Below are 13,662 nucleotides of genomic sequence, written 5' to 3'. Positions count from 1 at the left end.
AATGGCAAATGAACATTGCCGTGGGCCTGGTCCACGTGACTCCCACGTGACCCTATCAACAGGTTGGGTGAAAAATAAACATTACAGTGGGACCCCCCGGTCCACGTGACCCTTTGACAGGTTGGATGGCAACAAACATCACTGTGGGCCCTACCCTCCCAAGGTCCACGTGACCTTATGAATAGATTGGATTGCAAATGAATATTACAGTGGGCCCTACCTTGGTCCACGTGGCTTTATGAACAGTTGGGTGGAAAATAAACATTATGTTGGGCCCTAAGTTGGGTGGAAAATAAACATTATATTGGGCCCTAGGCTGGGTGGAAAATAAGCATTATGGTGGGGCCCACTTATGTATGTATTGTAAACCACACCCTCCATTAGTGTGGGCTCCATCATGATGCATGTGTTTCATCCAACTGTCCAACTGTTTTGGAGATAATTTAAGGCCCATTGTGGAGGCCCATCTTCATGTATTGGTGGTCCTTGTTGAGGCCCACCTTGATTTGTATTAGGCCCATATTATGAGGCCCATTTGATGTACTGGAGGCCCATGGGTCAAGGCCCAATAAGACGTACATAAGGCCCATTGTAGTGTGATTCCACCATGATATATATATTGATTTTATAATGGGCTATACCTTGGGAGCAATGATGGTTTGATGTCCACATTGTGAGGATGATGTTGGTTAAATGTCTACATTGTCACTCTCTCCCTAGGGCCCATTAATAGGCCCATACCTGTAGCATATAGTCCGTCTAGGCCCATATTCGTTTTGATCAAAACCCATCACCACATAACATGCTTAGTATAGATTCATGATTCATGATCATATGCATCATATGTATGCCTGATATGAGAAGTGATTGATCATAGCATATGCCTTCGGGCAGATCGTTTATGGGCTCCCGGATAGGCGGAGTCGCCCCACATGAGCGCTCGGTACGCGCAGGATTGTTGCATGTTTGGTAGGGTGATTCATGCACTTGCATTTGTGTGATCATGATCATTGTATGCCCTAGCAACATCAGGACCATAGCCTCCACAAACACATCGTGGGTGGCTGGGTTGGATACTGAAAATGTTTGATTCTAGCATACGGGCGCCATAGATGTCCCTGGGTAAAAATCCCTAAACCCGATGGTACCGGAGGATGACTCCAATATCGAGACCGAGTGGATATATGAGTGCACGAGGGCCGAATACCAGGAGGCCGCGTCTCCCACTGTGTCGTGGTCGGTTGGAAAGGGGTGTGACCTTACTCGCCCGAGGGTAGGGGGCAATACTAGGCTGAGTTTGACCAGCTCGTGAATGGGTCCGCTATCGACGTGCCGAATAGGTATTGGCAGACTATTGGCCAGGCGGATAGTGAGGTTTCTTACGCTCATTTGGACTATGCGGCTTGGAGAGTGGCAGTGCCTCTTGGAGTGTACTAAACCCCGGTGATTATCCAGAATGAGAACTGTACTGATACATGTTGAGGATTGGCATGCTTGAGTTGCATCTTGCATCGCATGGTCGTGTTATGGCCGATGACATTCATATCTTGCACCGCATAGCCTTGGTACGGCTGATTGCATTTATGTACTCATCACCATGATTCCGCATTACTCTTACCTTGTGTTCTGAGCAGGCTTATATTGCGCACACACTTACACCACCCTCTAAGCTTCCTATAAGCTTATGCACGATTTATGCGTGCAGGTGACGCCAGGACGCAGCCATAGCATAGTAGCAGCAGGAGCGTGCAGACGAGCTTTGGAGTTTCTATCTTTTGTATTATCTTGTATTTTTCCCATTTCAGACGCATTGTACTCAAAAGTTTTTTATCATAGTGGATTTTGTAGTGGTGTTTTTGTGGTTATTGTTCGTGGGTTATACTTTTGGTTATGCTCATTATAAATCAGACTGATGATTATAAATCCTCCTTGTAGTATCCCAGAATTGGAACCTGGTGATTGGGTGCCGGGATCCGAGAATGGGGTTTTACGGAGGCTGTCGGCGCCGGATTCGGCGATCGAAAATTTTGTGAGTCCAGTTTTTGAGTTCGGGGCATGACAGTTTACATCAGATTGATCCATCTATTTCTGCTCCCTCTTCAGGTTCTGATTAGTATTTTCGTATATGAATTGTAATAACTCTTATGATACATTACTTCCTTTCAGTTTATGAGATTGACTTTGGTTGAACTTGAATGATGTTGATTGATGATGCTTGAACATTACTTGCTTATAACTCTAATATCTTGACTATTTTGATCCATTATTCCTCATTACTCATCTTATTCTTCTTTATTTATCTACATCTTGTTCCTTGTATTAGTTTCTTCCTTTGTCATATTGTGACAAAAAGGGGAAGAATTTTGTCATGCTTGATCTATGGTGATTTGTGATTGTGATATATGGTTGGCATGCATGTGGATTGTGGATGGATTGTGGATAGCCTTTCTTTAAGAAAGGGAGAGGAGTAAGTAAGGGGGAATAATTGTTGAAGGAAATGATGCTTTGTTTTTATAACCGATGCATATTTCTTTATTCTGTATGTATGGTGCATGATTCTTTATTGAGGATGTAATGCTTATCTTATTTTAAAGAATTATGTTTTGTCACAAATTTGACAAAGGGGGAGATTGTAAGTGCGATATTTTTTAGCTCCTTTGGTTGTCAAATTTTGTAGTGCCAAAACCTATTGGAATTCTTGTCTTGTCCAGCACCTCTACATATCCAGGTCTATGTATCTCATGTACAAGAGTAGAAGTCTTTACCTCAAGAGATAATGCAAGTCAAGTTCTTCGGTTTCAAACTTCAATATACATCAAGTGACGTATACAACACCATATGATAGTTCACTCCTTCAAGTTTTAAAGTACGAGATGTCAAAGCTTCATCTAAAGGCAAAGTACAATTCAAGCTCAAGCTTCAATGAATGTCAATTTCAAGCTTCAGAAGTCTCAAGTTCAAGATTCTCTACATGACAAGAGATCAAGCTTCATGAACTTCAAAGAACGACTATCAACTGAAGGAAAAGAAGTTTTCAATGTTCATACTTCATATATAAGGTAAGAATGACCCTAGATTGACCTTAGGGTAGGTCATTTTGAATACATAATTCAATTAGATCATTTTATAAGTGAATAGACTATTTATCGACTAGTCTTGTACTCTGTACGACTAGTCCTAGCACTAGCTCGACCAATCCAAGAAATTCCTCGACCCGTCCTAAGTTTGTTACAAATTTTCAAAATTTTTTGTTAAGCCTCGACCAGTCCTGGAGACTGCTCGACCGATCGTGTGAACAGTGCTTGACTTGTTCTCGATCACTCCTGCAGCCTCGACTTAAAGTCCAGCAACTAAATCTGGTTCCACACGACCAGTCGCGGAGGTCCCTCGACCGGTCGTGAAGGGCTTACAACCAGTCATGGAACGGCTTTATCCTATTGCGCTCAAATTTTCAAAAATCTGTTGGTCCTACGATCAGTCGTAGTGTCCACAAGACCAGTCGTAAAGGTGATTTCTTCACCTATAAATAGACGACAAATTTTAGAGTATTTTATTCAATTCAAGCAAAATCAATATGCCACTCTGAGAGATAAGTTAGTGATTTTTTTAAGTTATATTGTGCTCATTTAATATTCTCTTTATTTAGCTTTATTATATTTGATTTTGTATTCTTTATTCTAATCATATTTGAAGAAGGGATTGAGACTTGCACTTTTCTTGGAATCAAAATCAAATGGAGCTAGCCCAACTTGATTTAATTTAAAATCAATTTAGAACCTAGAACCATATCATATGTGAGTGTGGACATTAAACTTCTACGTTGAACTTCTACTCCGATTTAGATCTTCTGGGCTACATCAAAAAGAGAATATCTAGGTATTTTACATTATTGTAAATTCCTTTGTTTTTGGTTTTATTGAGATTGTGCTAGAAAAATCTTACTGTTTTGATTTGTCTGAGGTGATCCAGAAAACTCAGAGTGTGATGTTTTTGAATTGTGTAAGCCCACTTGAAAGATACAATTGTGAGGGTTTTAGGTGAACTTGGAAAAACCTATTTTCATAGTGAATGCTAATATCCACTGTGTGAGGATATTAGGAGTGGAGTAGCTGTGTGGCTATTTTTTCTAAACAGTTGGTGTACACATAAGCGAACCACTATAATTTCTGGTCTTGTGGATTGATTGTTTATTTCTTTTATGGATGATTGTAATTTTCCTTCTTGCATTGTGGAGAATGTTGTAATTTCTTTTATATAAATATGGAGAATGTTGTAATAACTTAGATTTCCTTTCTTGCTATTTATTTCTTTATTCCTCTGTATTAGTATGAGTTTTTGATATACAAACCGTTATAGTAAGGTTGTCCTGCCATAAACCCTTGGTTTTTATGGTGTAAGGTTGTCCTTAGAACAACATTTGTATCAACCTCTCAATACTCATTCATTTGAGGTTGTCTTTAAATTCAGCATTGTGGGATTGTCCACTGCTATCTGTATTTAATTTATTTAAATTTCGCTGTTAATTTTTTAATTTGGCATAGTCCTATTCACACCCCCCCCCCCCCTCCTAGGACATATAGCTCGGCATTTTCAAGTGGTATCAAAGCCTAATAGCTCATCTTTATTGTTATTACTTTTTGGATTAATTTCCTTAGCTAATTGATCTGAGATTTGTAAGATGTTAAATTTTGATAGCCTATCGGTCACTAGGCCTCCACCATTTGATGGCTCCAAATATGCCTATTGGAAGCCAGGATGAGAATTTTCTTAAAATCCATGGATAAGAGCGTGAGGCAAGCCACAGTGATTGATTGGACCCCTCCTACCACTGAAGTAACTGGTATCGATGGATCCAAATCTATGAGAATCACACCTTATTTCTCTTGGACCACTCTTCAGAAAAGTAAGAGTAGTGCTAATGCAAAAGCACTAAATGCAATCACTTGCGCATTATAACCGGATGAATTTAAAAGAATTATATCCTATGATACTGCAAAGTAAGCCTGAGATATTTTAGAAATGACATACGAGGGAACAATAATTGTCAAAAAATCTAAAGTCCAAATTCTCACAACCAAATTTGAGGAAATTCTGTATGGAAGAAAGTGAAACTTTCATGGCCTTTTATATTAAATTGAATGACATTGTCAACTCTATGTGGGGTCTCGGTGATAAAATCTCAAAAAGTAAAGTGTGTACAAAGATACTACGCTCACTGCCTGAACGGTTCAATTCAAAGGTGACTGTGATTCAGGAACTTCGTGATACGGACAATATGAGGGTAGAAGAATTAGTTGGGTCATTACAGACCTATGAATTAAATTTTAAAGATCCTAAAAGTAAATCCATCGCTCTTAAATCTTCTAAATGTATTTTTCAAGAAAATAGTAATTCTGATTTTGAAAATTATGAAGATGATATGACTCTTTTAGCTAAAAAGTTTTATAAGATTTTCAAAAGTAAAAAGAGGGTTGATTTTCAAAAATCTAATGATAAGAAAAGATCTAAATCTAAAACTTGGAAATCATTAAAAGATAATCAATGATACAACTGCCATGAATATGGGCATTTAGCGAACAAGTGTCCTAAAAGGGACAAACCTACAAAGAAATGTATGTTGGCTACTTGGGATGAATCTTTTGTCACTGAAGCCTCTTTTGAATCAGAAGATTCTGAAACCGAGTCGGGTAATGAAGTTAAAGCCCTTATGACTCTAGCCAAGTTCACGTTTTCAGATAATGATGATTCAACTAGTGAAGAAAATCTGAATAGTGATCATGAAAATGAAGAAGATCTTCAAGATGCTTACAATGCCCTATACAAGGAAAGTTGTAAAATTGTGGTAAAACTAAAACTTTAGAAAGAAAAGTTTTCGAAACTTAAAGAAAATTTTGATACTCTTGAATTAGAAAAATCTCACATTTTATATTGTTTTGAAAAACTAAATGCGATTTAGATTTCAAAACCTCCCTTATTGAAAATCTAAAATTTGAAAATGAAAAACTAAAACTTGAAGTCTCTTCACTTTTGAGTTTAAAAGACACATGGAGGTATGTCCAAGGTGATCCTAAGTTAGAAAAACTATTATCCGGATCCAGAAAATGTGGCAACCGATCCGGCTTGGGCTACGACAAAAATATTCCTCCCAAACATAAGAATACTCCTCCTAAGTTTGTGAAAGGAGAGTCTTCAAACTCAAAAGGGAAAAGTTCAAATCAAAAATATTCTAAAAATACTAAAACTTTTCAATCATTAAAACCTAAAAGCAACCATATCAACTATAAAAGTCAGAATCGTAATCCTTTAGCTGATAAAATTGTTAATTTACTTAAGGAGCTCTTAAAATCTAACTCAAAAGGATCGGTCTTATATTAACTACAAACACAAGAAGACCAACTATACTCGTAAACCCAAAACTGTAGTGAAATGGGTTCCTAAGATTACTTGCTTGGTTGCCCACACGACTTTCAAAGCTTCAAGCCATTCAAAGTGGTACCTAGACAGTGGATGCTCCAGGCACATGACTGGTGAAAAAGGTCCGTTCACCAATCTTAAAGACATGATTGATGGTTCAGTCACATTTGGTAATGGTAGCAACTGCAGGATTATTGGCCAAGGTACGGTTCAACTTTCTAACATCCATTTTTTTGAGAATGTTTTATATGTAGAAGGTTTAAAATACAACTTATTAAGCATTTCTCAAATATGCGATAAAAATCATAGCGCGCCCACTATTTAAATGGGACTGGGACTGCCAGGTGGAACACCATGCATGGACCGTAGGGCCCATATGATGTGTTTTATCCATGCCCATCCATTTTTTCATCTCATTTTAGGAAATTAGTTTTAAAATGAGGGATATCCAAATCTCAGGTGAACCACATCACAGAAAACAGTGGTGACTGATCGCCCACCATTGAAAACTTCCCAATGTCCACTGTAATGTTTATTAGCCTTACAGCCAATTGATTAGGTAACGCGAACCTAAATGAAGGAGAAATAGAAATATCAGCATGATGCAAAACTTTTGTATCCCTTAACAAGATTTAATTGTGAGCATTCAATCACCCATGCTTCCTATGGTATGGTCCACCTGAGATTTGGATAGGTCTCTTTTACGGGATTATGCCTAAAATAACTGTTTCCTATGGTATAGTTCACCTGAGATTTGTATTGGTCTCTTTTTTGAGATTATGCCTAAAATAACGGACTCTGCCAGCTTGGTGGCTAGTGGTCGGTGCTACGTAGACCCCACCATGGTGTATGTCTTTTATCCATGCTGTGCATCCATTTTTAAAGATAATTTTAGGGCTTGATTCAAAAAAAGATGTAGATTTAAATCTCAGGTGGAACACCATGGGAAAACAGTAGTGATTGGATGTCCAAAATTAAAATGCTCGTAGGTCCTACTGTAATGGTTATTTTATATCTAACCTGTTGATTAGGTCACGCAGACTTGGATGAAGGGAAAAAAAGTATATCATCTTCATCCAAAACTTTTGTGCCCCCCATTCAGTTTTTAGTGGTGGGCGTTCAATCAACACTGTACGGTCCATTCAAGATTTGTATCAATCTCATTTATGAGCTCCTACAATAAAATGATCTGTAGGAATGGGTGGACAGCATGGATGAAACACATACATCATGGTGGGGCCCACAGAGCAATGGCTAGTGGGAGGGGAGTAGCCAATCCCTTCCTAAAATAACTCTGTTTCCTAGGGTACGGTCCACCTGAGATTTAGATCGGTCATCTTTTCGGGATCATGCCTAAAATTACTGGAAAATTGGATGGACGGTGGGGATAAAAGAACATTCATGGTGGGGCCAACATGCACACAGTACCGACGCAATCTGAATCCGATAAGGCGTTGAAGCTGCTTTTAAAGGCCATTAGTTTTCTCGCAGCTTCCATAGCGAAGCAAAGATACTGCACCATGACAAGTGTTATTCTCTTCTTCTCCTTTCTACCCTGTTTTTGCTTGCTCGCTACAGCTGCAACAAACTCTATAACTCCAACCCAACCACTTACAAACGGACAAATACTTTATTCACCCAATAATTATTTCCAACTCAAATTTTTCAATCCCTCGGAATCCAAAAATCGCTTTGTAGGGATATGGTGTTGCACAAATTCATTTATGAACAGATTTGTCTGGGTCGCGAACAGAGAGAAGCCGCTTACAGATTTCGGGGGAGTTTTTGCCATCCAAAATGGCGGAGGCCTGGTTGTTCTGGATGGTATGAAGAAAGCACTCTGGTCGTCAAACACTTTATATGTGATGAATAATTCTTCAGTTGCGGAGCTGTTGGATTCTGGAAATCTTGTGCTGAGAGAAGTGAATTCTGTAAGAGTCATTTGGCAGAGCTTCGATCATCCGTCCGATACATTTATCTTAGGGATGAAGGTCGGAATCAACCTGCGAACAGGAGAAACGTGGACGCTGAGATCGTGGAGAAATGACACGGATCCAGCACCCGGTAGCTTTACATTTGGGATCGATCCTCAATCACTAAATCAGTTCTTCATATGGCGGAGATCCATTCCATACTGGAGAGGCATCTTCTGGAACGGGACTGCATTTAGTTCGCCTCTGTTCGATTTGATAACAGTTTCTTCTTTCAACTACAGCATCATTAGCAGTGAAGATGAGGTCTACTTTACTATCCTCAATCCTACTGATATTGATTCATATAGCTTTCTGGTGATGAAACCAGAGGGTACTTTTGAAAGTTTCGAAATAAACATTGGACGAGGAGGAGGGTCCCTTACTTCCACGTATTCACGAAAGGATCAGTGTAGAGTTTCTGGTAGTGGTTGCGGAACGTTTAGTAGCTGCAACGAAAATGGTATGCCACAATGTAAGTGCTTGCCAGGGTTTGAGCCCTCATCACCTAGCAATTGGAGCTCTGGAGACTGGACAGATGGGTGCAGAAGGACGACTCCAGCGTCATGCCGTGATCTGAGTGAGTTCATACTTTTGAAAAGGGTGAAACTCACTCCTCCAGATTATGTTGAAAATATGGTCGGTAGATGCACACCGTCTGGGGTATCTAATGGCTGCTACAGTGCATATGCCTTCAAAAAAGGGAGAAGCAATGGTGATAGTGGTACTTGTTACTACTGGTATGAAGGCAATCTGATGAGGGGAATTATAGAGAATGATGACGAAGAAGAAGGATCGGAATGGTGGGACCTTTACTTAGGGCTTGCATCTTCTGAGTTTGGTGGTAAGTTTTGGCGAGTTAAAATCCGGCCACCACCCATCGATAGCCACTGCCCAAGCATGAGCCATTCATTTTTCGTAAATGAGATGAAGAGGCAGGATCTGCTACCAAATGTTTCTAGGACAAGCTTAACCTACAAAAATGGCTGTGATTCTTTCTTGACATCCAATCAATCCATTTGTTCTCTTTGCTGCGTGATTGAGATGCGTACGCCCATCATTAAAACCCTTCAGATTGTGTAGGCACATCATGTTTTGTATATGCCACTCATTTCATTCAGAAAAAAAGCGGATGAGCATGATGAACACCCTGAAAATCAGGCCATTCTGAAACTCAGGTCAGGAACACCACGTGTTTTTAGAGTTTCTGGGCTTGATTTTATAAGGTGTGCCCCACCTGAGTTTTGGACTGTCCTGATTTTTGTAATCCAGGGATAATATGAGGGGGCATACATGATGAACAGATTTAGAAATCATGAAAACATCACAAATCGGTTTGTAGGTTATGCTTATTCTACAAACGTTTGTAGTGGATCCAACCTCATTAATTATTAGTTTCTTTTGGATCAATCACTATGCATCCGGTTGAATGTACAATTCATATCTCATCACACTCCGGTACATAGCTCAAGTGGTAGACTGAGTGAAAATGATCTCGTTTCACTAACTAGCTAACACGCAAACGGTGGAGAGGCATGGTTACTCCTGCGATGAGATTCAACCCTGCTTAGCTCGAGACAATTCTTTGTTTAGGATTCAATATTTTAACCTATGAATCATTTTTATTTTTGAGTATCTTATTATAATATTTCAATTTTTTCCTACTCTCCTTTGACTTGCCTTTGGTCCCCCATTTTACAGAACTTTATAGGACTGGGAGACAATGCGAAAACTGTGGCACCAACATCATTCCTTACCCTTTAAGCACTCGACCCGGTTGTGGTGATCCAACATATAGTAGCATTCGCTGCGACACCGACACCGGTCAACTTCGCTTCCAAGCACTCGATGGCTTTTCTTATGAAATTAGCAGACTCAACCCTGAAAGTAAGAACTTGGTGATCCAACCAGAAGGCATCGATCTCTGTTGGGCGAACAGTTCGAAAAGAAGTGATATACATCTGAATAGTAGCCTACCATTTTATGTGACCAACAACAACACTTTTCTTTTGCTAAATTGTTCAACTTCCAAGCACTTACCATCTTTGAATTGCAGCTCTTCTAGCCAGTGCCGTAGGTACATAGAGGGTGGCAGAGCACCCTGTTTTGATCCACAGAGGTGTTGTAGTTATACTGTTGGGGATTTTCCATGGAAATTTCACACAATTGGAGTTTCAAGTACTGGGTGCAGTGCTTATGCAAGCATTTTTAATTGGGATGGCCAAGACCTACAAGATAAAGGTTCAGAGGGAATTGAAATTGGCTGGAGAGATCCACCAGAACCAGTGTGTTATTGGGTACAAGACTGTCGGGCTTGGCCAAACTCAACGTGCTTGCCTGATAAGGCAGAAGTTGGAATCAAAAGGTGCTTCTGCGATGCCAACTTCCGGTGGAATGGATCAATGATGAGCTGCACACTTGGTAAGTACTAGTATTTGTGCGGGGAATAATAGTAAACCAATGTTACTGCAATGGCTTTGTTATAGATATACTAAATCATTAACCTTAATCATTTCCAATTTCTTTGGATTGAAGAATCATCTTATCAATACTTAAAAGTGAATAATATAAAGTACTAACGGCCATCTCATCACGGTTAGAAAGATAAAGATGAGTGGGAACCACATTCTACTTTGGATGTGCCCATAATACATGGGTCCCATTCATCCCCATTGTTTTATTAGTGATTAGAAAGCAGAGAATAGCATATAGTTACAGGATTGTTCCTCTTCTAACGTACAATTACTCAAATTTACCTTGTTTTTGCTTCTTTAGATGGTGGTGGTACAAATTCATCAGCATTGCTGGTAATTGTCATGATAACTGTTTTCATTGGAATTCTTACATTGAGACCATTAATCTATTGTTGGTGGAAGACGAAGGACAAAGTAAAAGGTAAGTGAGAAACTGATCTGTCCTGAGTTGGGTGATTGTTTTATAGACTTCTTTCAAGACTTCTATTATTCTGATCAGGAAAGCAGAAGAACAGGACGATGCATCGACTGGGCACACGTATTCCAATTGCCAGTGGGTTTCTAGATGTAACTAAGAATAGCAATGGCATGGATGTACCAGTTGTAGATTTTGAAAGCATACTTGCAAGTACAGAGAACTTCTCGGAATCAAATAAACTTGGACATGGGGGTTTTGGAACTGTGTACCATGTAATCTTCCTTCTTAAATCTCAAATTTCTAGAAATGGAAAGTTCTGTTTCAACATCTCTTTGATGACAAATGAAACGAGGTTTGATGAGCCCACACGCACCTGTACAGGGATAGACAATACCAATACACCAACCTGCTGCATGCGCAGGACATCTTAGTCATGAACCACCTGGGCAAAACATCAGGCTCCTAAATTCACTATATGGGCCATATGAACCAAAAGGATATGTGGTTAAGATCTGTGCATGCTTGGAAAGAAAATTCTTGGGGCCATGTCATCTACAAGCTGGGCACCAAGTGACACAGTTTACATGTCCCCCATATATGCTAGGTTTTGGCAACTGTCGAGATCTGGGCATGCTTGGAAAGAAAATTCATGAAATATTTGATGATTATGTTTTTTAAAAATAAAAATAAAAAAATTAGCCATTGCTCCTTCCATTTCTCATGAACTCTACACATCAATATTTGAAGTGGCAGTATTTTTTGTGTTCTTAAAATGCTGCTTGGAATGTTTTGTATCTTATTTTTTGTACTTGTGTATGTGCTTTTAGGGTAAGCTTCCAGGGGGAGAAGAAATGGCTGTGAAAAGACTTTCAAAGTGTTCAGGACAAGGCCTAGTGGAGTTTAAGAATGAGGTTATATTGATTGCGAAACTTCAGCATAGGAATCTCGTTAGGCTCTTAGGTTATTGCATTGAGGGAGACGAAAAACTGCTCATCTATGAGTACATGCCGAACAAAAGCTTGGACTTCTTTCTCTTTGGTTTGATCCTACATCCATACATGCAATAATCCATAACACATTCATGTATTAATTTGATTCACACTGTTCATGGCAAACCTTTTTCTAATGAAAGCACTTGGCAGATCCAAATCGATGCATGTTGTTAGACTGGGAGAAGCGCTTCAACATCATTTTGGGAATCTCTCGGGGGCTTCTTTATCTTCATCAAGATTCTCGGTTGAGAATTATTCATAGAGATTTCAAAACTAGCAATATTCTGTTGGATGAGGAGATGAACCCCAAAATTTCAGACTTTGGAATGGCTAGGATTTTTGGGGGAAATCAAACTCAAGAAAATACTAATAGAGTGGTTGGAACGTAGTGAGTACCACAATCCTTTCTATTCATTTCTCGAATTTTGTTGTTATGGTGCTATAGCACAATTGTTTTTTTAGTAGTTCAACACAAAAATAAAAAATAAAATAAAAAAAATAAAATAAAAATAAAAAAGGGAAAATTGGGCAATAATAATAAGTACTACCATATCAAAGTGCCTAATTATTTTTTTCTAATTGTGCAATGTAGTGGATATATGTCTCCTGAGTACGCTGCAGATGGGATTTTCTCTGTGAAATCTGATGTTTTCAGCTTTGGAATTGTACTACTCGAAATCATCAGCGGGAAGAAGAATGCGGGCTTTTATAACTATGAGCACTCTTTGAGTCTAAGTGGACATGTAAGTGTCAAGATGCATCATCACTCCATTTCTTCTAAGGATCACTTTTATTAACTGAAAAGTATTTCAGGCATGGCAATTGTGGATGGAACAAAAAGCACTGGATTTGGTGGATCCATCACTAAGCGAGACCTGTAATTCATGCACTGCTGTGAAGTGCATCAATGTAGGGCTTTTGTGCGTGCAAGAAAATGCAGCAGACCGACCGACCATGGCTTCCATTATCACGATGCTTGATGGTGAAACTGCAAGTCTTCCAACACCCAAACGACCTGCTTTCTACGTAAGAAGTGCCCACACTACAAATTCTTCTAATGGGCCGCTGAATTGTTCCAAGAATGAGGTGACAATTTCCACAGTAGAAGGTAGATAAAGGATGAGAAGCAAAATTTAGCTTATTTTCCTAAGCTATGAGTCTTTCTAGCGATGGTATGAATTAGTACTCTCTGCAAGTCAATGACTTTTGCCTTGATTTATGCCAATTCATTTCTTATATTAATAATGATACTATATATAATAAGAGTAGATTTGGAAAATTTTACCCACAGAATTATTCATGGGAATGTTGTGAAATTTACAATTTAACGAGACATTGGAAGGATAAAATAGGAGAGTATGTTTAGGTCATTCCCTATTTCTATGTACTTATCA

General features: G+C 39.1%; 2 protein-coding genes across 5 annotated transcripts in view; both read left to right on the top strand.

Annotated features, from left to right (window-relative positions):
* Positions 1 to 7,799: 7,799 nt before the first annotated feature.
* LOC131238851 (G-type lectin S-receptor-like serine/threonine-protein kinase B120) lies at positions 7,800 to 8,812 on the top strand. The gene is made up of 2 exons (XM_058236446.1): positions 7,800 to 8,761; positions 8,803 to 8,812. Exons 1-2 carry the CDS (start codon positions 7,830 to 7,832, stop codon positions 8,810 to 8,812), a joined length of 942 nt encoding a protein of 313 aa, XP_058092429.1. The 5' UTR covers positions 7,800 to 7,829.
* The window catches only part of LOC131239795 (G-type lectin S-receptor-like serine/threonine-protein kinase B120), a 67,019-nt gene continuing 62,114 nt past the window's right edge, over positions 8,758 to 13,662 (top strand). For 2 of the 4 annotated variants that reach the window (XM_058237666.1, XM_058237665.1), the window contains exons 1-2: positions 8,758 to 9,228; positions 10,086 to 10,805. In XM_058237666.1, the coding sequence (XP_058093649.1) occupies positions 8,850 to 9,228; positions 10,086 to 10,805 (1,099 nt within the window). In that variant the 5' untranslated portion in view covers positions 8,758 to 8,849. Of the gene's footprint in view, positions 9,229 to 10,085; positions 10,806 to 11,159; positions 11,280 to 11,357; positions 11,549 to 12,103; positions 12,315 to 12,418; positions 12,657 to 12,860; positions 13,012 to 13,081; positions 13,614 to 13,662 lie in introns of those variants that run through there. The other 2 variants (XM_058237667.1, XM_058237664.1) reach the window with 2 other exon arrangements.

This window comes from Magnolia sinica, chromosome 3 (genome assembly GCF_029962835.1).
Source record: "Magnolia sinica isolate HGM2019 chromosome 3, MsV1, whole genome shotgun sequence".
Lineage (NCBI taxonomy): Eukaryota > Viridiplantae > Streptophyta > Magnoliopsida > Magnoliales > Magnoliaceae > Magnolia > Magnolia sinica.
Note: the sequence above shows the minus strand (reverse complement) of the source record. Positions and strands in the feature narration are given on the sequence as shown.